The sequence below is a fragment of the Prunus mume genome, linkage group LG7 (genome assembly GCF_029339155.1).
Source record: "Prunus mume cultivar Tortuosa linkage group LG7, ASM2933915v1, whole genome shotgun sequence".
NCBI classification, from domain to species: Eukaryota; Viridiplantae; Streptophyta; class Magnoliopsida; order Rosales; family Rosaceae; genus Prunus; species Prunus mume.
The window spans coordinates 11,114,371-11,138,786 of record NC_142704.1 but is presented as its reverse complement, the minus strand read 5'-3'; the positions used below and the strand labels follow the sequence as shown (position 1 = coordinate 11,138,786).

The 24,416-nt window shown below is 38.7% G+C and overlaps 3 protein-coding genes across 9 annotated transcripts; 1 reads left to right on the top strand and 2 right to left on the bottom strand.

Moving 5' to 3' along the window:
- Positions 1–2,870: 2,870 nt before the first annotated feature.
- LOC103338939 (uncharacterized) lies at positions 2,871–15,641 on the top strand. Of its 7 annotated transcripts, none has more exons than XR_016121992.1 (8): positions 2,871–3,028; positions 3,417–3,835; positions 4,560–4,679; positions 4,805–4,858; positions 5,467–5,630; positions 6,069–6,245; positions 11,915–12,439; positions 12,687–14,545. XR_016121992.1 is itself a non-coding variant. In XM_008242208.2 (7 exons), exons 1-7 carry the CDS (start codon positions 2,929–2,931, stop codon positions 15,448–15,450), a joined length of 1,245 nt encoding a protein of 414 aa, XP_008240430.2. In that variant the 5' UTR covers positions 2,871–2,928; the 3' UTR covers positions 15,451–15,641. The 7 variants fall into 7 exon arrangements, 5 of the variants coding, with proteins under 5 accessions (XP_008240430.2, XP_088897538.1, XP_088897539.1 ...); XR_016121991.1 differs by having other exon boundaries at positions 11,915–12,507; XM_008242208.2 differs by lacking the exons at positions 11,915–12,439; positions 12,687–14,545 and adding an exon at positions 15,240–15,641.
- Positions 15,642–15,682: 41 nt separating this feature from the next.
- Positions 15,683–17,161, bottom strand: LOC103338938 (putative aquaporin TIP3-2). Its single transcript, XM_008242207.2, has 3 exons — positions 17,023–17,161; positions 16,467–16,717; positions 15,683–16,369 (listed from the first exon to the last, which is right to left on the bottom strand). Exons 1-3 carry the CDS (start codon positions 17,153–17,155, stop codon positions 15,983–15,985), a joined length of 771 nt encoding a protein of 256 aa, XP_008240429.2. The 5' UTR covers positions 17,156–17,161; the 3' UTR covers positions 15,683–15,982.
- A 2,785-nt stretch (positions 17,162–19,946) lies between these two features.
- Positions 19,947–22,359, bottom strand: LOC103338943 (pollen receptor-like kinase 4). Its single transcript, XM_016795735.2, has 3 exons — positions 21,360–22,359; positions 20,813–21,202; positions 19,947–20,624 (listed from the first exon to the last, which is right to left on the bottom strand). The coding sequence occupies exons 1-3, from the start codon at positions 22,234–22,236 to the stop codon at positions 20,044–20,046; spliced, it is 1,848 nt and encodes a 615-aa protein (XP_016651221.2). The 5' UTR covers positions 22,237–22,359; the 3' UTR covers positions 19,947–20,043.
- Positions 22,360–24,416: the final 2,057 nt, after the last annotated feature.

The following is a 24,416-nucleotide window of genomic DNA, read 5'->3' as shown; positions in this document are numbered from 1 at the left end:
AAGAGTGCTTCAAAAGGCTTGTGGAGTCTTAGGAAACACATTGGTCTCCTTCACCAACAAAACCAACAGTTGCTTATAGATGAATATCTTGGATTGGCTTGAGAAGCTTGTGGCATGGGAGCTGAGCATTCATGAGTTTAGCATGAGAGAGAGAAGGCTTGGGTTTTCTATGAGAAACAGAGGCTCGAAATAAGGGGAAAATGAATTTTGAGAGGATTTGTTGAGGGAATAGAGGAAAGAATGAAGGAAGAAGAATGATGGCTTTAGCAAACTTCCGACGGTTGACGAAAGCTTCGTCAATGTAACATCCCACATCGACCAATGAAGAGGGGGGTGATGTGCCTTGTATGTACATGCCCATCTTCATCTAGCAAAAGGCCTTTTGGGAGCTCATTGGCTTCGGAGTCATGGGAACTCCGAAGTTAAGTGAGTTGGGGCTAGAGCAATCCTAGGATAGGTGACACACTGAGAAGTTGCTCGTGAGTTCCCAGAAATAAAATCGTGAAGGAAGAGAGCGGAGCCCAAAGCAGACAATATCATGCTACAGTGAAGCCGATCTAGGAATGTGACAGTCAGGCTTTTGAGCATTTTGCTAGAAGAGAAAATGGGAAGAAAGAAGAGAGAGGAAGAAGATGGAAGAATGGGTGGTTTTAGCAAATTTCCAGTAGCTTGACGAAAGCTTCATCAAGCTCTTGAGTGTTTTGCCAGAAGAGGAAATGGGAGGAAATGGAAGAATATGGCTCGAAATTGAAGGGTACCAATAGTAAAAGGGGATGATTGCTCTCTCTAGATGTGTGGTTAGATGATGGGTAGGAGATGCCCCTTTTATATGCGCTGGAAGCTCCTTCTTCCCAAGAAACCCTAGCTGGTTCTTTCCAAATCAGCCAAGCCTCCACCTCAATTTCTCTTCTTTTCCTTTGATTCATCCTTATTTTGTTAAATCTTTCTCAATCCAAACACACAGCGACAAGATTTTTGAAGGCTCTAGAGCCTTCCCGCAGCTGTCCCTTCGACCATCTCCTATTTTGGTATACCCTTTCTCCTTCTTTTCTCATTCATTTTATTGCAAAAGCTGGTGGGAGAAATGAGTGGGTAATGGAGTGGTTTGAAGGGTGTTTTGCTCAAGTATCCTTTGATTTTTGGGATGGCCTGTGTTGGGTTTGTCTTTGGCATGTGCTGGAGACTCCTAGCAGCCTGCACATGCAAATGCCTTTTGGTTCTTTAGGTGGTCTATCATGGTTCTGTCCCTGGCTATGTGTTGGAGACTTTAAGATATTTTCTAAGTCACTTGGGTCATTTCCTAAGGTGATGGGCTAGTTTACTAAGGGCATGGGCCAACTTTCTAAAGTGATGAACTATTTTTACTAAGGTGATGAGCCAATTTTCTAAAGTAATGGGCTACCTTTTTCTCTCTTTCATGCTTACCCATATATTTGGGCTCAAGAAATAGGCTCAAGTTTTGGAGCTCACAAGCAGCCCAAAACTTCCACTTATTGGCCCATCAATGGGCCTCGTAAATGCTCGTAACCATCCATACCACAATCCACTCAGAAGCCCCAGACATTCTCGTGGCTTGGGCCTACTTAAGCTTGTAGCGTCGCTTGGTGAAAAATAAGGATTTTCTACATGGTGTGGCGTGTTATTTGGCGTGCTTGTGCTCGAGCTTTGCATTTTTGTAAGGGCTATGACCGGGCCAAAATGGCGCTTGACAGCATAATGAACATGGGTTCATAGAACCAGTATATTTCACGGGCTTGTTACGATCTTTCTGCGTGGCATGTTGCATATTTGCTTGGCATAACACGTGTGAAAGCGCATATGACGAACTCTTGCATACCTAAGTCGGGTTTCTTCTCGAGTTAGGTGTCGTACTGGGCTAGAAATATATTTGGGCCTAGCATTGGATTTTTTGGGTCTCAACAATTCCAACTTGGGCCTCATCGCAACAAAGAAAAAAACAGTGCATCATCTCAACAAGAAAAGAACAAGTCACTCGGTTGCTGAGGCATTTATTCAAACAAGTGGTGGGCACCTCCAAGGCAGAGTTGATGGGTAAACTTTAGCGACTTCAAAGCTTTTTCTTGCAATGGGAGGTGCAGCTACACCTCCTTGCACCTCTATGGGCCAGTGTTCCTGTACCATGCCTTGGCCCTTACTTGTGTTGATCTGCCTTCAGATTGAAGGCACTAATTAAACAGGCCTTGACATCGCATGCATTCCCTTTGTTGCAAATTGACATGGAATGCATTCCTTTACAGTGCCTTGCCTTTGTGCATTAGCATTGCATGCTTGCCATTTGTTTAGTATTTAGGGCTTAGAATTTAGGGTCTTACAATATTCAACAGTTTAGGGCACTCCTTATGAAAAGACTTGTTTAGGATTGAAATGAGCCTATATCTTACTGGTAAGTTATATATATGAAAATGCAATATCTTATCCGTTAGTTATGGAGTGAAAAATCTATATCTTGTCAACAGATGAGTGGCCAGTCCAAAACTCATCTTTTAATACCAAAACTCTCTGCCAAAGGTGTCAAACTCAATGAAAAATGCATTGACTTATAGACTAGTGGTCTCAAGTTCGAACCCTTATGACACCGTGGTAGTTTGTGTATGTAAGAAACCTCTCTCCCCATTTCTTTTCTTTACCTCACATATTTTCATATTTTTCATGATATTGCATTAATTTAATTGAAGAGTATGTTGGAGCAAAAATTATTCAAGTAACAAATAAACATTTTCAAATTGCCATATAGGTCATCAAATTTTAATGTGAAGAGTTTAATTTGGTTTAGATGAAGCTCGTATGCACATTATTGTTTGGGCCATGGCCCCATGTAACCCAAAACAGAAGTTGATAATAGCGGGCAGGATCTGCTAATCCGATTGACCCGAACCCAATTCAAGCGGGTAGTCCCGGTCCTCTTTTATGTTCATACATAGACACTCGGATATTCAGTCAGTCCGTTCAGACCAAAAAAAAAGAAAATCAGTCCGGTTGCACTCTCTCAGTCAGAGGTTCAGTTCAGGTACTTACGGCTCTCACTCATTTAATTATTTAACTTAAATAGAAAAGTAGCTCTGCCTACTAGTACTGCTATTGTAATTGTAATTCCAGGACTGTTTCAAAAGTCAGATGAAGGTCTTTTTCTCTTCTTCTTTTTTGGTGGGATTCGACAGATAAAGAGTTTAGACAGTTTAATTGGTTGTGGGTAGGCTTAAATTTTGATTATGTAGGAAGTGTACCAGGATTAGGTTAAAAATATAAGGGCACAACATGGGCATCTGTTTTAAGGTTTTGATTCCAGAAATTAAAGGGAAACGAAAATTAGAAAGAATGTCGGTCAAACGTTAACGTAGCTAATTTGTTTCAATTTAATTGAATTGGCTATTACAATTTCAATTGTGTCATTGCAGATCAAAAGCTTTCACTCCACATGGTAGTGAGCATTGCGCCTTATTGCTTGAGTTTTTCTCAACAAACCTGTCATTCAAACTACATTTCAAAGCATATAGCATTAAGTGAATATAGAAGAGACATACGGAGGGGTTGCCTTAGAAGGCCTCAGATTTTGCCTTCTACTCTTGGAGATGCTGTTGGGTTACGTGTGTTTGTGCTTTCCGACTTGCACACCGACTATACCGAGAACATGGAATGGGTCAAGTGCTTACCAAGTGTCAGATACAAGAATGATATTCTTATTGTTGCGGGTGATGTTGCTGAGACGTACAAGAACTTTATCGTGACAATGTCTCTCTTGAAGGACAGATTTGAGCATGTCTTGTATGTACCTGGCAACCATGACCTTTGGTGCCGTCACGAGGGAGAAATTTATGTGAGAAATATTCTTTAATTATCAGGCCTCTGTGGTGCATGCACTACCTCCTCCAACTGCAATAGTTCACAGAATCTCATTGCTAACCTTGTAATGTTATATACATCCATCTGTACATGTTCATAATATTTATCATTCTTGCATATAACAGCACTGCAGAGCTCGTTTGTTTGATCTGCAGCCACTCGCTAGAGAGTCAAAACAAGCCAATATTTCCCTAGTTTAGGATTTAGGATTTAGTTTAACCCAGTGCAGACTTAAAATCAGCTCCTTTGACTTTTGATGATGACTTTACGAGGATGCCTTTAAGCAAGCAGAAGAGACCTTTAACCAGATCTGCCAAGATTTTTAGTTGCAAGTTGGAAATTCCATTAGTGACCCATCCCGTAAAGAGAATGTGAAATCAAATAACACTGAGACTGCATTTGGTCTCTTCTCAGATTAAACTGAGAGTTATGACGCACTCAGTTTCAGGGAGTGCATAGTCACCCATGAAACCAAAAGAACATCTTCACAAGCCAATGGGGATATGCAGATAAGCTGGTTGGTCTGTTTGTGCCATCTTAACATTCAAGTTTTAATGATATTAATGATGGCATAGCTGTATCTGGTTCAGAATGTGATTCTTGTCAATGCTTTTCGTTCAATTTTCTTCATGTGATGTAGCAAGGTTGCCTCCTATGTGTGAAAGCATTAGTTCAACAGTGTGGTTGTGTTTTTTCAGCTTGATTCTCATCAGAAATTAAAGAAATTGCTTGACACGTGTAGAGGACTTGGAGTTCAGACCAGTCCAATGGTTTTAGATGGCTTAGGAATCATTCCTTTGTTCTCATGGTACCATGAGGTGATTGGTCTATTAACATATATTTTAATTTTATGTTGTTTTTCATCTCTCAGGCCATCGATAGTTTAATCTTAGTAACGCTTAAGATAGCATAAAATAAATTAATAGGCTTGCTTATTTTTCAGAGCTTTGATAGGGAGGAGGAAATAACCAGCATCCACGTTTTGCCTTTGGAGATGGTGATTCACTTTCTTTTATCCTAGTAAGATTTGTAAAAAGTTTGATCATAACATGATTCTGCAGTTCTTGTTTTTAATTATACTTGCTATAGATTTCTAATGCATGTGGCCACCAGTTCTACTTGTATCACCAATATATGATACTGTTAAGAATTTTGATGACTAATATAATATACAAGTTTCCATGCTGGAAGCTATTCTTTCTCTATATAAGTTCAATAACAGACTTTCTGCTCTTTTCTCATTCTTGTTACTGTCCTCAATGTTATTTGAGTTCGTGACTGAACAAAATCTTAATTAGCATACCAAGTTGATAATATTGTCATAAAGTCCTTAATGGAGGACCTCGGCTTTCTTCTTTATTCTCTTTTCTTGTTTATTGATTGTTTGTCCTGTCTAAATTTACGTCTTTAGTGCTGAAGGTTTATATTCTATCTATTTTTATCTGTTGGTTTGGTATTGTTGTGTTGTTGCCTGTTTTATTTGTGTTCCTTATATGCGATTGATTTGTCAATTTACATTGCTGCAGTTATTATGGCTGCTTTATCATGTAGGGGAGCAGAACAATATATAGATGCTTTTATGTATATCGTTATTTCAATTTTTAGGCATGTAAGGACTTCAAGGCATGCAAGTGGTCCAAGGAACTGTCAAATGGAGATATCTCACTTGCCCTGTACTTTGATGCAATGAATGAAAAGAATCAGAGTGTGATCAAGGAGATCCAGAACACATGTAACCAAATAATTACATTTTCTCATTTTGTTCCCAGGTCAGGTTGATCGTGATTTATGCCTTCCAAAATACTAAGTCTGACTAGTTGCTTTCTCACTTTAAATATTTGAAAAATGCTTCTCAGATCATATATCTTGCTGATTGGCTTTCAGTTCAAGTACAAAAACTGAAGAAAAAAGAAAGTCCCCTTTTGTCTGTTTAGGGTTTATTTGTTCTGTAGTTAGTAGCCAAGCCACATTGTTTCTGAATTCTTAGCTGCTTCCATTGTTGGAAACTTTGAAACCTGCTTGATATAAAAGGATTTTGGCCAATGTCAAAACCATTTTCAAATTAACCTTTCGTTCTTTTTTTTCCTTGTAACTTTAGTGTGCATTGTTCTCGTGTCCTTTCCCTGAATCTCATGTGTCAATAAGTTTATGGATTCGGTCAGTAGTCTTCTGTTAGCGTGACAATTGCTTGCATACCATGTCGCCAGGCAAGAGCTGTGCCCAGAGAAAAGGATGCTATTCTATCCAAAGCTTCCAAAGATTATCGGTTCTGATTGTCTTGAGTTCCGTATAAGGTCTATCCATGGGGTTGAAGGAAGTCCATCTGCATGTCATGTGTTTGGTCATACACATTTCTGCTGGGATTCTGTGCTTCATGGTATCAGGTACATTCATAACTCACTTACCTCTGCAATAATGATTTCATACAATTTCTTTCTGCTTCTGTGGGAACAAGAGGGAGAAGAGTGCATCTAAAAAAAAAGGATTAACTACATAAAAGTACCCAACCTTTAAGGGTTGTTTTAAATTAGTAGCCAACCTTTTAAATTTTTCACGAGCATACCGATCTTTCATAAAACATACAAATTAGTCACTTTGTTAGTCAGACCATTAGTGGAAGCGTTAAGTGATGATGTGGCTGCTCTGATGTGGCTTTTTTTGCTGAGGTGGATACCACGTGGATTACAAAAAATTAAATTTTAAGTTAATTAAAAAACTCAATAATATTAACGACCAAAATTTTTTTTAAAAAAGAAAACTCTCGCTCTCCCTCTCTCCCTTACTTCCCAAAAAAAAGACTTATTCTCCTCATTCCCATGACCACCACCGCAAGCTCCAACCCCTAACCCATCCCACACCACTCTTCACCCTAGCCCGCAACCATAACCCCAACGGCTCCAACCCCAAACCCATGGCAGACCACTAAGAATCTCCATCTCGTTAATCTCCCTCGGACTCATCTGCTTCTCGATCTCCAGAACCCCACCCCATTATCAACCACCCTATCTCTTTGTCCACCTCTCTACTTCCCCTTTAATCCTCTAGCGCCTCTTACCTACCCAACAAGCCATCACACAAATTTCCACCCAAAGAACCACAAGATTTTTTCTCAAGACCCCCCAAAAAAAATACCTCAACAGACCCATCTTAGCTCTCCACTGCCCCCATTATCTCTGTCTTAAACCCAAATTTGGTGATTTGGGATCTGGGTTTAGAACCAAACCAAATTGGAAATTCACAAGTTTGTTGTGGGTTTTGACAATCTCTTCTTTTGTTAAAGAAACCGATATCTTTAGTTTATTGTCCTTTTGAGCGCCTTTGGCTCCAGCTTTAGAAGAGCCCTCGACCACAGGTTTTGTGGTGCTCGATTGCAGAGAAGGGTTTTGTTATTTTCACTGCTTTTGGTGTTGGTATTGTTGTTTGGAGAGAGAGAGAGAGAGAGAGAGAGAGAGAGAGAGAGAGAGAGAGAGACAATGTTGTTGGGGATGGCTGGATTTGGGTGATGGTGGCAGGAGTGGGGAAGGTGGGTCAGAGACGGGGTTGGGAAGGAGGGGGAAGGGTGTGGGTAGAGAGGTTCTTACAGCAATTTTCCTAATTTTCAAGTGTTGATGGAGATATGTGGTTTAACCTTCATGGACCACAAGGCTTATCTATATCTCTTTGAAAAATCTCCAGTTAATTTCAAAATCGTCATTTGAATCTGCGAATTCTAGCCTTGAGACGATGAAGTCCACTTGGGTTTTCAAAAGTATCTCAAAACCCAGATTTATACTAGAGAGACAAAGACGGGGTTTGCTGTAGGGCTGGGCTTGTAGGTTGTGGTGGGCAAAGAACTTGGCGATAAAGACAATGGCATGGCCTTGACAAAGACGGTGGTGTCAAAGCCACTCGAGTTTGTTGCGAGGTTGGGATTGTGGGTTGCGATGGAGCTGGGTTTGTGGGTTGTGGGTATGGTGTAGTGGCTGGGATGATGGTGGGCTTGTGAGGTATGATGGGTGGGTGGTGGATGTCCAGTGGGGAGGTTGGGGCTGTCCGGTGAGGAGGTGATGGTAAAGGGTATGGGTTTGAAGTAGGAGAAGATTAAGGAGAAACTGGCTTTTTATTTTTTTATTTTTTATTTTTTAAAATTCATTTAACAAGTTTTTTTTATTAACTTTTCAGTCTCTGTGGATGCCACATCTGCGTAAAACTGAAACTCAATTTTGCCACATCATGAGTTAACATATTTTTTTTAACAATTTTCCTAATGAGGGTGTATTTTGTAAGGTTTTATGAAGTTTGTGTACTGGTCAAACGGGTCAATAAACATTGGGTATGAGTTTGTAATGACTCCCATAGTTTGGGGGGTTTACTGTAGTTAATCCAAAAAAATATGAAGGCTATATATAGAGTAGAAAGTGTAACTTTATCAATTATACATCAACATTTTTTAGCATGGTAAGAATTGAAAAGGAGATTTATCCCCTTAACCATGGATGATAGGATTAGTCGTTCTTGAAATGGTAATGAATTATCTTAGCTTCTGACGCAGCGCGTATTGACAAGAATGATGAAGAATACAAAAAAAACAATAAACCTTCAATCCTTGTTGATTCTCTAGATGAGAGTAACCAAGAACAAAGGGGTTCTATGCCTTGTTGATTCCAGTGGAATACCAAGTTGATAGGAAAATAGAGAGAACTCTCTAAGTTTAATATTCAACGTCACAAACTGTCTTACAATTAGCTTTTATACTTAGGGGAAACAAACCTAACTTCAAACCCTAGCTAAAATAGGAAAACGAACTTACTTCCTAAACCAAACTCCCAATTCTAATTGAAATAGGAAAACAAACTTACTTCCTAAATTATACTCCCAATTCTAATTGAAATAGGAAAACAAAAATATTTGCCTAAAACAGATTCCTAGAACATTAATTACGCATCTTACGCCTGTCAAACTAAAACAAAAAATTATTAGTGATGCGTGCTGCATCATCATCCTCGGGTTGAGAAGAATTCACCCCTGAATTCAAATCTTCATTGTTAGAACTATCACCATGGTAAGGAAAGTGATGTTTGACATTGAACACATCGGCAGTACGTAGATGACTAGGAAGCTTGAGGGGGTAAGCATTTAGATTAATCTTAGCCACAATCTCCACTAGACTAATCTTTCTCGCAACCCACTTGTATTCCCCAGCTGGAAAACGATATTTAGTCAAGATAGCCCAAAGAAAGTCACCTACCTCAAATTCGACATGTCGGCTCTTCACATCAGCCACTTGCTTGTATTTCACATTGGCATCCTCAAGCCGCTTGAGTGAATTTGCTGAAGTGTAGCCACAAATTCTTCTGACTTGACATTAACTCACTTCAAATATGCAACTGGTGCAAGGTCAAGAGGACACTTTGGGTTATAGCCATAAGTTAAAAAAAATGGACTGAACCTAGCGCTCCTATTGATAGTGATTGAAAGCAAATTCTGCTTGGCTCAACTTTTGATCCCATGACTTCAAATTATCTCCCACCAAGCTTCTTAGTAAATTTCCAAGGGATCAATTAACAACTTTAGTCTGCCCATCAGTTTGAGGATGGTATCTATGCTTAAATGTTCCCATGGCTGATTTGGAACCAAAAGTGGCATGTACAACCCTGCATTAGTTGCAACACCCTTAGATAATTGGCACACCCTACAACTCTCAACAAATTTGGTCACTTCGCGACGGATACTAGGCCAAAAATAAGAATTTATCACTAGCTGGATTGTCTTATCTCTCCCCATATGGCCCTCGTTATGCAATTCATGAATAATCTTCAGGCGCAAGCTAGACTCGGGGATACATAACTGATTTACTTTAAATAAAAAGCCATCTTCTATATATATAAAGCAAAAGGTAGAGAATGGTGAAACATTCAAAATACCAGAAAATGTCATTGGCTAATCCAAACATTAATAATTAAAATTATTAATTAAATAAGGATAATATAGTACATTCACACTTTTTCATATTTAAAAAATTAAAATTAAAAGAAAAATTAGATAATGAATCTTATTTTTATGGAAAACAACTACCCATTATCTTTTTGAATTCTAAAATAAATTTAAATTTTAAAAAAAAAAATCCTCTCGTAAGCGTGGAAGCGCGTGCGAAGAGGCTCATGTATCATAAAATTAAAACGTACACCCGCTGCCACATCATGTATGATAGGAGCAAAGTACGGGTCTGTATCTATTAAATAACACAAGGAATCAAAACCCAACACATGGCTCCTCATGGTCGTGAGAAAATTGGCTCTACGGCTAAGCGCATCTGCTACTTGATTCAAAGCGCCTGACTGATGCTTAAGAACAAAGGTGAACTGCTGCAGATATGATGCCCATTTAGCATGGCGAGTAGAGAGTTTATCTTGTGAATTAATATACTTCAGGGCCTCATGATCAGTAAACAAAAAAAATTCATTATGAGCCAGATACGAACTCCAGTGCTTGAGAGCTTGAACAACCACATAAAACTCCACACCATATTTGGTATAGTCTAATTTCAAACCGTTGAGCTTCTCACTATAAAACGCTACATGTCGTCCTTCTTGACTTAAAACAGCCACAATACCCAACTTTAGATGCATCATAATGCAACTCAAATGTCCTGCTAAAATCTGGAAGAATTAAAATGGGTGTTGAAATAAGCTTTTGTTTGATCTTGTGAAAAGCAGTTGTAGCCTCTTCAGATCAACTAAACCTCCCAAGCTTCATGCAATCTGTTATAGGTGCCATAATAGTACTTAAATTATGAATAAAGCACCTATAAAATAATATTAACCCATGGAAACTTCGGTCTTCATATACGTTCTGCGGTAGTGGCCAATTTTTGATTGCGTCGACCTTTGAATCATCATAAAAAATTTATCTTTCGACACCACAGCCAATAAATAACACCTTATCTGTCATAAAAGAACAATTTTTTTGCTGCTGCATAAAATTTTCTTTTTGCAGCACTCTCATGACTTCTTCCAAATGTTTAAGATGCAATTCCGGTGTCGAACTATATATAAGGATGTCATCAAAATAAACCACCAAAAACTTGCCAATAAACAAACGAAACATCTCATTCATCGTCCTCATGAATGTACTTGGTGCATTAGAGAGGCCAAAGGGCATGATTAACCACTCATACAAGCCTTCGCAAGTTTTGAATGCAGTTTTTCACTCATCTCCTTCTCTAACCTGAATTTGAGTATACCCACTTTTAAGGTCCAGCTTGCTAAAGATTGTACCACCACTTAATCGATCCAATCATCTAAACGAGGAATTGGGAAAATGATACTGTACCGTAATTTTATTAATAGCACGGCTGTGTACATGCATCCGCCATGTGCCATCTTTCGTTGGTGTGAGCAAGGCAGGAACGGCACAAGGGTTAATACTCTCCCTAATATGACACTTCTCTAGCAATTCCTCCACTTGACGACACAATTCTTCGTGCTCTTTAGGACTCATTCAGTAGTGTGGGCTATTAGGTAAACTTGCACTAGGCCTTAAATCAATTTGGTGTTGGATATTCCTTAATGGTGGCAACTCGCTTGGCATTTTGTCCGAGAAAACATCTCAAAACTGTTCAAGTAACACTTGCACAGGCATGGGGATAGTTGTCACATCATCTGACTCTTCTTTACCAAGCAATAAATAGACAATCCATATCTTCCCTGCCTCCTCCATAAATCTTCTCATTGACAATGAAGTAGCGGATCCCTTTTCTTGAGTTCGTTTCAAAAACTGTTTCTCTAGTAGGCAAAGGAGTAACTTTAATATTTTTGAACATGAAGCTATATGTATTTTTCCTACTGTCATGCACAATAGCTCTATCAAACTCCCATGGTCTACCCAGTAAAATATGTCCTGCATCCATCGGCACAACACCACACCACACTTTATCTTTGTAGTTTTCCAATGGAGAAAGGAACAAGAGCCCTCTTAACCCCAGTCACTTCAGTACCCTTTTGCAGCCATGAAAGCTTATATGGTTGGGGATGTGGTTGTGTTTCCAAGCCTAATTTCCTGATTGCTTCTTCAGATATTACGTTTTCGCAACTTCCAAGGTTAATTACCAACTTGCATACCTTGCCACCAATAATACAAGTGGACTGGAAAACATTATTGCGAAGCCATCCATCACTACCTTCAGTTTCACGCGGAGTAAAACAGGTTTTTCTCACCATGGGCCATCATCCTCGATCACATATTCCTTCACAACATCATTGGGTTCATCATCATAAACCGGACCATGTTCGAAATCATGATCTCTTTTCTTGAGTTCTGCCATACGATGTCCACTTTCCCGCACTTAAAACAACAAAAAGCAGTATGTTCAGGTCCCACAGTTTGTGCCTTGCCGAGGGGAGCACTCACGGATGACTTTGGGTTCTGAACTAGTGGAGTAGAAGCACGAAAAAAGGCTGAATTGATTCCTCCACCACGGTTATTCGGGCTATTTTCAGACCAAGCCCCTTCACTATTTGCCTTTCGACTCATATGTTTCTCCAATTGCAAGGCTCTTTGTTGTGCCTTCGGCATTGAGAATGGATCGAAGAGGCTCAAGGTATCTTGAAATTGCACCCTCATGCCCCCAATATATCGCGATTCTATCTGCTCATCTGTCTCAACAAGGTCACTTCTAGCCACTAACTCATAAAATTCGGTGGTATACTCACCCACCGTACGATTTCCTTGTCTCAAAATTTGAAGTTGTTGATACACTAATTTTGAGTAATTGGTGGTAGAAAGGTTGACCGCATATGCTTTCTCAATTTTTCCCAAGTTTCAATCCTTTCTTTTCCCTGTCGCAGACGGGTTGCCTTGAATTGCTGCCACCATGCCGAAGCATGCCCACGAAACCTGGTCGCTATAAGGGAAATTTTTATATTTTCAGGAACATCTTTAAACTCTAGTACCTCTTCTACAGAATTAAGCCAATCAAGAAAATCCTCAAGTTGAAGGCTGCCATGAAATTCAGGAATATCAATTCTCAAACCCATTTCCCAACGCCTCGTACCATAATTGTTATTGTGCCGAATCTCTTCCATGTGATTGTCTTCACTAAATGGGTTTGTTTCATGCTCATAATCATCTTCTTCCTGTTGCTGACGAACCTTGAAGTCTTCATCTGTCGGGTAAGGCGCTCAATTTGTTGCGCCAAACGTTCAAAATCGTCTTGATTGTTTCCACCACGGCCCCTTCCACCAAGTTACTTCCTTGGCGGCATGGTAAACAAACCTGGCTCTGATTACCAACTAACACAGCGCGTAATAGCAAGAATGATGAAGAATACAAAAGAAAACAATAAACCTTCAATCCTTGTTGATTCTCTAGATGAGAATAACCAAGAACAAAAGGGTTCTATGCCTTGTTGATTCCTGTATAATACCAAGTTGATAGGAAAATAGAGAGAATTCTCTAAGTTTAATATTCAACGTCAAAAATTGTCTTACAATTAGCTATAAAAATAGCTTTTATACTTGGGGAAAACAAACCAAACTCCAAACCCTAGCTGAAGTAGGAAAACAAACTTACTTCCTAAACCAAACTCCCGATTTTAATTGAAATAGAAAAACAAAAATATTTGCTTAAAACAGATTCCTAGAACATTAATTACGCATCTTACGCCTGTCAAACTGAAACAGAAAATTATGAGCGATGCATGTTGCATCAGCTCATAGTTATCATTTATCAAAGAATGACTCTGGTTATCAAATGATTGAACAACCGGGAGCAATTTACTTACGATACTTAGTTGACATTCATAAAAAGTATCTTGACCTTGGGTTCCACCAAGTCTGAAACCATGCGGATTTATTTTTTGTCCCATAATCCCCCACTACTATATATATCATGAAACATCATATCTGTTTGTATTTTTTTTTTTAATACATTCGGTTTTTTTTTAAGCATAACATAATATAGCGTATTTGTATTTTTTATAATATAGAATATTATTCCTTTAAATATTCCTCAGCTCTAATTTATAGCTTTTAGTTTTGGCTATTTATTCCTCTTCATCTAAAGATATATCTTTCAATACAATAGTTACTGCTTAAGTAAATCTGTGGCGATCACGCTCTATTCTTCTTACACCTCTGTCCCTTTATTATGGAGACATTAGATAATGTAATTTATAGAAGAAAAAAAATGCGAGGACAAGGCGCAATGTTTATGATCCTATGTCTTATTATTATAGACTATTCCTACCTGGGTCCTGAATCCTGACTCATGATAACGAGATTTTCAGACTTTAGAAACAACCTTAGGTCCTAAAGCATTCTGAAAACCTTCATTCAGTTCATCCTAGAAAATGAGCTCGCTTGGTTATGTTGACCTCCAAGAGTTATCAACACGATATTCTGGTTTAATCTATATATGGTGATTTTAAATTGCTGTTTGAACTTCCAAGTTATTCTGCTGCCACCTCCATGGGAGCATGTTGATCCTGTTTTACCAACATGTAATGGCCCATGTAAGCAAGTAATCATCTTGCACGCCCTCCATGCAAGGGCGGAACTAGAAATTTTTCAATAGGTGGGCTAGCTAAAGTTATTAGCTTAAAATCTAATGATAATTCTTTTTTTTGTACTTACATTTTCTTTAGTAAAATGCTTCTCTTTTGGAGACAAATTAATAGAAAATTTTTAAAATTGATGTTGGGACAAACTTTGACACCAAATACAAATGTGGAAGACCTTTTACTATGCTTATTGGTGTTGAAATTGTATATATATTTATTTATTTTTAGTTAAAATATTATGCTATATATATTTATTTTATTTTATGCCCAAACCCTTCCTGGGCTACAGCCAAGGGCAGCCATTGCCTTGGTTCCGCCCATGCCTCCATGTTAGCTTATGTACGTAAAATTTAATTTTCAATTTTATGAGAATCAGAGTTTTATTGAACTCATTTAATTGGTACATTACTTGTAGGAAGAGTAATTGCTAGGTCGAAGACAGCATAATTGCATCAAAACGTGCAAATGTGGATATACATATTACATCTAAACAAACCAAATGAGCAACATTAGCTAACGGACTTCAAAATTTATAGCCGAGAAAACCTCTGAACCTATGAATAGATTCATGATCTTGTCTTGTGTGTACTAGAAGAATACAGTGAGTAAAATCCATTTTTGGTTTAGTGAGAAGTAAAGTTAAGTATGCATTTAGCATCAATCAACTAGTCATTCTCATGTTGGTTGAGTTTAGCATTGCCTAATTTCTTTAGCATCGATCTCTTACTGTGATACACTTGCCCCTACACAATTGGTTGTTTGCATTGCACACTGAATGATGAAGCCTGAAGGTGCCCAATAATATGAGCGGTTACTCTCAAGTCAATGATGAACAATGCAGGTATGTGCAGGCTCCATTGGCTTACCCAAGAGAACGGAAGAGAAGAATGAATGGGGGTGACAAGTGGTTGCCATTTTGTATCTATAGCAACGGAAAGTTTTCTGATAGACTTTCACCTTGTTATTGGTCTGATTATTACTCTACCAACCCACGAACACCTCATAACACTCAACTTGCTCCTTGGGTTGCCAGATTTTATAACCAAACATGACAAAATGTTGATTATCTGTTATCATGTTACATAAACCTGCTGAATATGTGGTGATCACTGTTCATGTTACATAAACTTGCTGAATATGTAGTGATCACTGTTCATGCCGTTTGTTCATCTATAAACCTTGTGGTTCTGATTCTGAATGTTGTGGCTCTATTTATGAAAACACTCATTTGTTCATTTCTTAACATTAACGTTGGTGTATAATAAATTTGTGGCAATAGGTTGTCCTCTGTGTGTGCGAATAAAATTACCCCAGAAGGGAAGAAATGGAGAAGGGGGGAGAAGGGGAGAAGAGTGGAGCAAGAAATTAGCCAAAGAAACTCGATGGCACACTTTTATTAGCTTTACAATCACATATGCATGCGATGGACATGAGGTGTTTATGAAAAGTTGTCAAACCGAAAGAGGAAGATTACAGAAAATGGAACATAAAAACTTAAACAGTAGAGTAGGTAGTGGGTGGCTAAAACAAACAACGAGAGTAAAGTAAAGTAGTAGTACTAGGCTAGAGACTAGAGACTAGAGACTAGTAATCCTCAGGAGCCAAGGGCTGGTGAGTGTGGTGGGGGGTCTCTGTTGGTATCACCATGTACTCATATATGAGAGCTGCCAACCCACCTCCTATAAATGGTCCAACCCAGTAGATCCAGTGGTTCCTCCATCTCCACCCTACCAGTGCAGGCCCGAATGCCCTTGCTGGGTTCATGGATGCCCCGTCAAAAGGCCCGCCCACCAGGATATTTGCCCCAACAATCAATCCAATTGCCAGTGGTGCCATAGTTCCCAAGCTACCCCTCTTGGGATCAATGGCAGTAGCATACACGGTGTAAACTAACCCAAATGTCATCACAATCTCTAGTATTAGCCCATGCCACTCGCCAACACCAGAGGCCATGCTGAACGCCACTGTCCTCTGAATAAATCAATTTAATGAATTAATTAACAGCAACCAAGCTAATTCTTTGGCCAAAAAAAAAACAGCAAGCTTGTTTTGATAATTCATTAGTTACCATGCCATTTGTGACAAGCCTTAGCAAAAGGGAAGCCACAATAGCCCCAAGGAGCTGAGCAACCCAGTAGTAAAGGGCGCGAACAACAGAGAGCCTTCCACCAATAAGTGCACCGAAGGTTACAGCAGGGTTGACGTGGCCACCAGATACGTTAATGCTGGTTGAGACGGCCGAAAATAGAGAGAAGGCATGTGCAAGAGCTATGGCTATCAGCTCAGCTGCTGATGTGCCGCTATCCTTGTAAATCTTCCCTGCCAAAATTAATTAATTGCAAAAAAAAAAAAAAAAAAAAAAAACTATAAGCGGAGGATCAGGTAACTATTGCATATGTAGAAATTAACTTTTATTAATTGAGGGCATGCCTGATGTAGATCTGTACAAGAATAGCAAGGAAGCATGCATATTAATTTTATAGAGCTGCTAATTGTCAGACAGAATGATTTAATTTGCTGATCAGGAAGGTTATTTATATGCAACAATAAGCTAGGTTGGTTGATTAGGACTATTCTGTGCACTATATCCACACACACACACACACATATATATATATATGTACCAAGAGCGAGAACAGAGCCTTCCCCAGCAAAGACAAAGATGAAAGTGGCAACGAATTCAGCTAAAGTGGCTCTCATGGAGTCAGGGTGGGTGGCCTCGTCGGCCCTCCCAAAGGCATATCTCCGAGGCGGCATGGTGAAGGCAATTATCAGCACTCTCTTTCTTAATTACGACTACGTACTTGAACCTTTCCTCAGGAATAGTAATATATGATCTGCCACTTGCAGGTTGAAGGTTGCCGGTTGCTTACAATAATTAAGCTAACTTTACTTGGCTAGCCCACTTTAGCAAACAACGAAATCAACATGAAAGGAAGAATCCAGATCTCTAGAGTCGAGAGAGAGAGAGAGAGAGAGAGAGAGCGCTATCGCTAGCTAGTGCGGTGATGAGGGTCTTTGCATGTTTGAAATGTGGAGGCCCTTAGTCTTAAATTAGCCAGGAGCGCTTGTATTCACCTGGGACACTTGGGCAGTCGCTATGCAGGAATAGTGACACGTAGGGATCATGTGTAAACTGGTAAATCGTACTAAAAATGTCTTGGAATATGGAATGGCATCATCCGAAACGGTCTCTATCTCTTTTGCACTATTTTGAATTCATCCTTTTGCATGCCTTCATTCTATTTAGTGCATATTTGTTAGGTGTGTGTTTTTATTTGAAATGTTTAGATGATATTAGTAGTGAAATCTTTTTTTTTTTTTTTTTTTGAAGTTTTTTATGTGGGATTTTATATTGTTCAATAATTAGTATAGTCTAAGCTACATATTTGCGAGAAGATTGTTGCTCAAGTGATTAAGAATAATTATCTTTGTATTCAAGGTCTCCTATTGGTTTCCTCCCTCCCGAATATCGATTGTATAATATTATTTTTTTTAAAAAGCTTACAGGCTATATATAGCGCTAAGTAACCTATAGTGAGGGATTCGTAATTAGTTAATTAATCTTTTATCTTTAGTCATTCTTTGATTTGGCAAAGAGGAAAGTATCTCTATTTGTTTAGGGAGTTGAGAGTTGGATGCACCAGTTTCTTCTTAATTTGATTTGGCACCAGTTTCTCCTAATTGTGTCCATGTTTTAGGTCTATGACATTCCCTTAGAGCATCTCCACCCAAAAGGGCTAAGGCTAAGGCAAGGGCTGCCACTATTCACGTGAATAGTGGCAGCCTTGCCATTTGTGGTTCCATCCCAAAAGGTTAAGGCTAAGACAATTACTATTCACTTAAATTTATTTTTTATTTTTTATACTTAAACCATTGATTTTGATGAGCTTTTCGGATAAGATTTTCGATTCCCAAGTATTAATATTTATCGTAAAATTCTCACCTAAAAATCAAGATAACATTTTCGGATAAAATTTTGAAATTAAATTTGGTGTGGAAAATGAATAATATTGGTAGGTATGTATAGAAAAAATTTCCAGAATTTTTTTGATATTTTTTTCAATTTTTTTAAGCAAAAAATTGGATAACCGTTGGATTGTGCAAGATTTTTTGATCGGAGGCTCCAGGAGAAGCCACGTGGCTTGTAACCATTGGGCAATGTGGGCTGCTGGATCCAACAAGAAAAATATTTAAAAAATCAGTCGATGTTAGCAACCCGAGGCAACAAACCAATTTTGCTGTGGGCTTGCCCGAACTAGTGGATCCCATGCCTTGTCCGACCGGATTTCCTGGAGTATGAAATGGCTTGGGGGCTCGCTGTGGCAAAGGCTTAGTGCCGGAGATGCTCTTAGAAAAGATAAAAAAGATAAAAACGGAAAGCCCTTTGCCTTTCCTCCTTGGTTGTGTATGGCACTTATATTTAGGCTCATTCTTCTTATCAATAGATTTTTGCTTGCTTTTGAAGAAAATAAAAGGTCTCTTCTTCAGTGAAACCGGATAAGAAAACTAAAGTAAATTTAGGTTTTAGCCAAAAAAAAAATTTCACTTTTGGAAAAAGCCAAAGCTTTTTCAAAAAAGACAAAAAAACCTCTCAACTTTCAAATCAAAGACATGCAAATGTAAAGGATTTCTTAGGAAATCCAAAAATAAATAAGGGCAATTTTGTCCATTTTGGCTTCTTTTACAAATTTTCTCTCTTCTTTGTGTTTTTTCAAAGTCTCCCTAAGACTAATGACTCAATGATATTATTTTGACAGGTAGTGGAGCTAGTTGTGTCAAAATTACAATCAGACAAGTGATAAATTTGTCGAAAAATAGATAGGCGTACAAATAAATAGATAGGTTTTTATAGTTGGTCACGATCAACACTAATCCAACTGAAGACTAGAGACTAAACCAAATGTTACAAATAAAAATAGGGAGTTTCACTAAAACACCCAAAATGGGGGTTGAAATTATAAAAAAACTCAAGCACTATTTAAACATATAAACACACTCAAAACCCATCATTACACACACTCAAAACCCATTTATAAATACACTCAAAAAGTTGACATTGGGGTTTATTTTGGGTGTGTTTCTATGTTTACATAGTGCTTGAGTTTTTTTATAAATACATGTCTAGGATTGGGTTTATTTATAAATTTGTAAACTACTATTACTCACCTCACCTTTCCCGCCTTACTATAAACTGGATTTAATTAAAGAGTAATGCTACACTTACCACATTTATATCCCACATTTTCATACCATCTTATGTGGCAGATGAAGTGGACAATCATATCAATTAAAAAGTGTCAATAAATCATAAAAGATAAGAAAACTTTAAATTAATTTTAATTGATGTGTTGTCCACTTCATCTACCACATAAGATGGTATGAGAATGTGATATACAAATGTGATAAGAGTAGCATTATTCTTAATTAAATTAAACATTCATCTTTTTCTGTTTTTTCTACATTCTGCCAAAAGAATCATTGAAGTTGTCTAACTCGGCGGGTCATGCCTAGGAATATATACATTCATAGCCATGGAGGCCTGGCCTGTACGTACTAGTTAATTATCTATCATGGCTCGAAGAGCTCGTAATACAGGAAAGGAATATGAAAGATAATCATTGATCCAATCCCTTGGATCTTCTTCAGTCAATCTCTTCTATTCTTGTCAACACTTGAATCATTTTTGGCCGCTTCTCCGGTGTCAAGTCTGTACAGTCTAGTGCAATCTTGGTGAGCTTCAGCATCTCATCATGGTCTTCCTTTGCTGCCAGTATCTCTACATCCAGAATATCTGTGGACCAGTCATTGTTCACCACCATTCTAACCCAATCAGAAAGATCATCCATCGTTTCATCATTTCCCGGTGAGATTTCACCTGGGATCCTGCCAGTGATGACCTCCAATAGGATTATACCAAAGCAATAGACATCGGATTTCTGTGACAACTTCTTCCCTTGAGCAAACTCGGGTGACTTGCCGATGGCTAGATCTTCATTGTACTTTCGAGAGGGCACAAGTGGTAAGAATCCGAAATCTGTAAGCTTCAAATGGTAGGTTTGGCTGCTTCGCTGGATGACTAGTACATTAGACGATTTCAGGTTGGCATGAGGGACCTTATGTGAAGGCCAGGATTGGTGAAGGAATGTGAGACCCTTTGCTATGTCTTTGATTATTGATAGTCTTGTTGCCCAATCCAAAGGTACTCTTCCAACTCCTCTGTTCTCTAGCATCGGATCCATGGATGCACCCAAATTAATTAAGATATATTTGATACCAACGTACTTGAATTTATATATATTATTCTTGTGATTTTCATGCAATATTTTTAACTATTAATTATATTTGTTTGTATATATAGAAGCTAGCTAGCTTGCTGATTAATGGAAGAGAATATTACTTATTGAAACTGACCATGTAAAAGTTCAAACAAAGTGCCACTAGACTCAAACTTAGAGATGACCAGCTTCTCCTCCTTGGAATAGTAGAAAGAGAGAATCTGTACAAGGTTTTCATGCCTCATATTCCCTAGCAATTGCATCTGTTGGGTAAATTCCTTTTTGCTCAACTCATTCGTGTTTTTAAGTCTCTTCACCACCACAACAGGACCCGATTCCAGTGTTACTTTGTATGTAGTGCCTAGTTTCCCCTTGCCCAACACTTGTGCAGATGCCCTTAGTAAATCATCCAGGTCAAAAGCTGCTGGCATTTCCTTGTCAAAAAAATCCAACTCAACCCTCTTTTCAGGATCCCCCAAGCTCTCCAAATGAGGCATTTTCGTTTGTGCCCACCCTGAAGTACCATCTCCTATTTGTATTTGGAGACAAACGAAGCGGAAGAAGCAAAAGACACAAAATTTTAAATGCAGAGCCTACGCCAACTTTAAAGTCACATGAATACTACATAAAAAGATGCAATTAATTATTGGGACATGATAGGATCAATGTTAATGCAAACGTACCTGTCTGTTGTTCCTCCTTTGCTGCTTGTTTTCTATGCACCTTCCTGGAATAACATAAGGAAACAAATATGACGAGAAACAGAACCAGCGCTGAAGCAGCCACGATCAAAGCAAAACTCCATGCTTGGAGATTGTTCTTTTTCTTGGGTGGAATATTCGGGGAAAGGGGTGAAGGAGATGGCGGAATGACTACTGGAGGCGGAGGTGGGCATGATGTTTCCGAAGGACTCCCACAAAGATTTGAGTTATGATCGTAGGAGCTTTTGGGGAACTTCTGTAACACAGCAGTTTGTGGAATCGGACCCTCAAGATGATTATAAGAAACATTAAATGCTCTCAAGGTGGGTTGGTCAAAAGGTGGAATGTGTCCGTCTAAATAATTGCTCTGCAACTCTAGCACTCTCAGGTTAGGCAATTCAATATACTCCAAAGGAATTGAACCCCAGAAGCGGTTGTAGGACAAAACCACATATTCCAAGTAGACAAGGTTTGTGAGGTTTGGAAGAGGGCCGGAGAGTGTGTTGTTTCTAAGGCTAAGTTTGCTCAAGAAAGTTATGTTATGTAGAAATGCACAAGGTGGAAGGGAACCTGCTAGCTGAATTCCTTGCAGGACAATGTGAACAACATGCCAATTTGAACAAGCAATGCCAGCCCATCTGCTGCTGTTATTGATACATGGAGGACCAGTCCAATTCCCGTGCAAATCTGAGTTTGAGCTTAGAGAATCTCTCAGCTTCAATAGTGCTTCTCTTTCTTCTGGGTAGTATTCATCAATTTCAGAAGATACCGATGCAACGAAATTCATGGTTGACAATGGATTCAAAAAAATCAACATCATAACAACTAGTAGTACTAAAACGTATTTAGGCAAACTCATGATGATGGATAGATCATATATGGGATTAATGGCAAGAAGCAGCAGGTAAGTAAGACATGTTTTGGGGAAGGAAAGATTAAATTAAACTTGAATCTCTACTACTCTACTCTAGCTCTGGGCACGTCTCACAATATTTCTTAATTTATTAATTTTATGACAGTTTGACGAAGTGTGCAAGGGGGGTTGCATATATCCGCCTGAAACCTATTACAGATAGATTACAACAAAGAATCCGGCATATTTTTTAAACAAAGTGACAGCTTTTAGACTAGTTTAGTTTTTTAGCCCCCATTTTCTCAAGGATTAATTTGTAGGCACTGCCACTGGCAGGCAAGGCAGTATATTATTCAAGTTCAATTTCAATGAAAGGTGTATTATTTGTATATAGTTGAAATTCTCATTCTTGTTTTATATTAAACTTCGTGACGAGCAAGGAATTATGTCAAAGGCCGTGGGAAGAAATGCAGTGTCGTTGCCCCAACACCAAGTTGTCAATATTCTAATTACAGCGCGGTTGTAGCCTGTAGGTTATCTTGTCGGTGGGTCCGTGTTTTTTGGACAACGTTGTCATACTATGATTATAGGAAATTCTTTAATAAATATTTAAGTTAAGAATTGATTACATATTTCTAATTTCGGCCATTGAATTGTCTTCATTAGATGTGTTAATAGATTTAATATGCAATCCAACGATTGAGAGTAGAAACATGTAACTAATCTTTAACATAAAATACTTATTACAGAATCTCCCCCTATGATTAGATAGTGAAATTAAACTTAGCAGCCCTCCGCCAAAAAACCCCATCTTAGCCTTCCCACCAACAACTCATCCCAGCCAAGCTCATCAAATCAGAAAGGGTTTTCCCATTCCATTCTCCAGCAGCCTGCAGTGTTCTTTTCTGTTTCGGAGCAGCCCGAAGCGTGAACCTAGGCATATTATTAAGCTTTAGGTTTTTCGTGTTATTCTTCATTCTTCAACTATCCCCTCTTTTGGCTCGCAGTAGGAAATATCAGTCACTCCCAGAGTCCCAAACTAGCCTGTTCAGAAGTTCCTTATTCAAGAAATTTGAGGCTTGTTTTGCTCCTGAAAGGTATTTCTTCTTTCAGATATGAGTTTCCCGGGTTTTACACCTAAGTGATTCTAGCTTGAACATGTACTATGAGTTTCGACTGTAATAAAATAGATTTGTTGGGAAGTTCTTTTTCCTTCGGTGCTGTGGATTTATGGCATCAATTTTGCCTTTTGGAAAACAAAATGTATACTTTTGTTTTTTGGTTTCATTCGTTACTGATGATATAATGGTGAGTTTGAGAATTGTAGGTGTTAGATGCTCTTTTTCAGAGAGGGTCAATTTAGAGAGAAGTGGATTGTCTTCAGCAGTGGAGAAAGTGAGGACTTTCAATAAGGGACTAGCATGCAGAAGACAAAGTGGGAGAAGCAATCGTTAAGCTTCAGATACCGGTGTGGTGCCGGCCGAAAGCTCTCCGATGCTTAAGTCAGCTAAGAGTAGTAACTTTGACAGAGTAACAGTAAAAGTAAGAAAGTTGTTACCCTTTTTACTAGGGTACTGTTCCCTATTTATAGGGAAGTGAAAATGGGAGGTTTGTGTAGAATTTCGATGTGGGACTTTGTGCAAGTCGCTGTGGTGGTAACACATGTTGGAGATTAGATTCGGCAGTTTGAGAGCTTCGACGGGAGCTTGGCAGTGTCCGCACCTTGGAAGAGTGTCTTCCTTCAGCAGGGGAGAAGACGTGTCGCCTTTGTGCTAGTTGTTTTGAGGCTGTATATGCTCGGTTGATTATGGTGTAAACAGTAGGTTTCTAGTCATAAGCTTATGCTTTGGGAAGTAAGAACTTGAAATAACGAAAAGTTTTACCCAAAAAAAAGAAATAAATAATGAAAAGTCATTTTTTCGTGTGGTTTTTTTTTACAACAACGGTAGTTTCAATTGCTTTGGTTACTAGTTTTCTCTGGGATAGGGCTTTTGTCTATTTTTTTGGGTGGTTTTTTTTTTTACAACGGTTCAATTGCTTTGGTTCTGGTTTTATCTGGGATAGGGCTTTTGTTATTGACATAGAGATTATATGGGACGGGCTCTGTATGGTATCTCTCCTTTCTGATATGAATTTCTTACATTGACAATTATGTAAAACCACGACGCCATATAAAAACCACGTGG

What these genes read in the sequence shown, in the direction of transcription:
- LOC103338938 (XM_008242207.2), bottom strand. Translation starts at nt 17,155, where the DNA reads ATGCCGCCTCGGAGATATGCCTTTGGGAGGGCCGACGAGGCCACCCAC. An exon ending in AGGCTCTGTTCTCGCTCTTG is followed by an intron (nt 16,718 to 17,022) that starts GTACATATATAT and finishes TAATTTTGGCAG; the next exon opens with GGAAGATTTACAAGGATAGC. An exon ending in GGCTTGTCACAAATGGCATG is followed by an intron (nt 16,370 to 16,466) that starts GTAACTAATGAA and finishes TGATTTATTCAG; the next exon opens with AGGACAGTGGCGTTCAGCAT.
- LOC103338939 (XM_089041412.1), top strand. Translation starts at nt 2,929, where the DNA reads ATGTTCATACATAGACACTCGGATATTCAGTCAGTCCGTTCAGACCAA. An exon ending in GTCACGAGGGAGAAATTTAT is followed by an intron (nt 3,836 to 4,559) that starts GTGAGAAATATT and finishes GTGTTTTTTCAG; the next exon opens with CTTGATTCTCATCAGAAATT. An exon ending in TCTGTGCTTCATGGTATCAG is followed by an intron (nt 6,246 to 15,182) that starts GTACATTCATAA and finishes TGAATGATGAAG; the next exon opens with CCTGAAGGTGCCCAATAATA.
- LOC103338943 (XM_016795735.2), bottom strand. Translation starts at nt 22,236, where the DNA reads ATGAGTTTGCCTAAATACGTTTTAGTACTACTAGTTGTTATGATGTTG. An exon ending in AAAGGAGGAACAACAGACAG is followed by an intron (nt 21,203 to 21,359) that starts GTACGTTTGCAT and finishes TACAAATAGGAG; the next exon opens with ATGGTACTTCAGGGTGGGCA. An exon ending in TTTGTTTGAACTTTTACATG is followed by an intron (nt 20,625 to 20,812) that starts GTCAGTTTCAAT and finishes ATCCGATGCTAG; the next exon opens with AGAACAGAGGAGTTGGAAGA.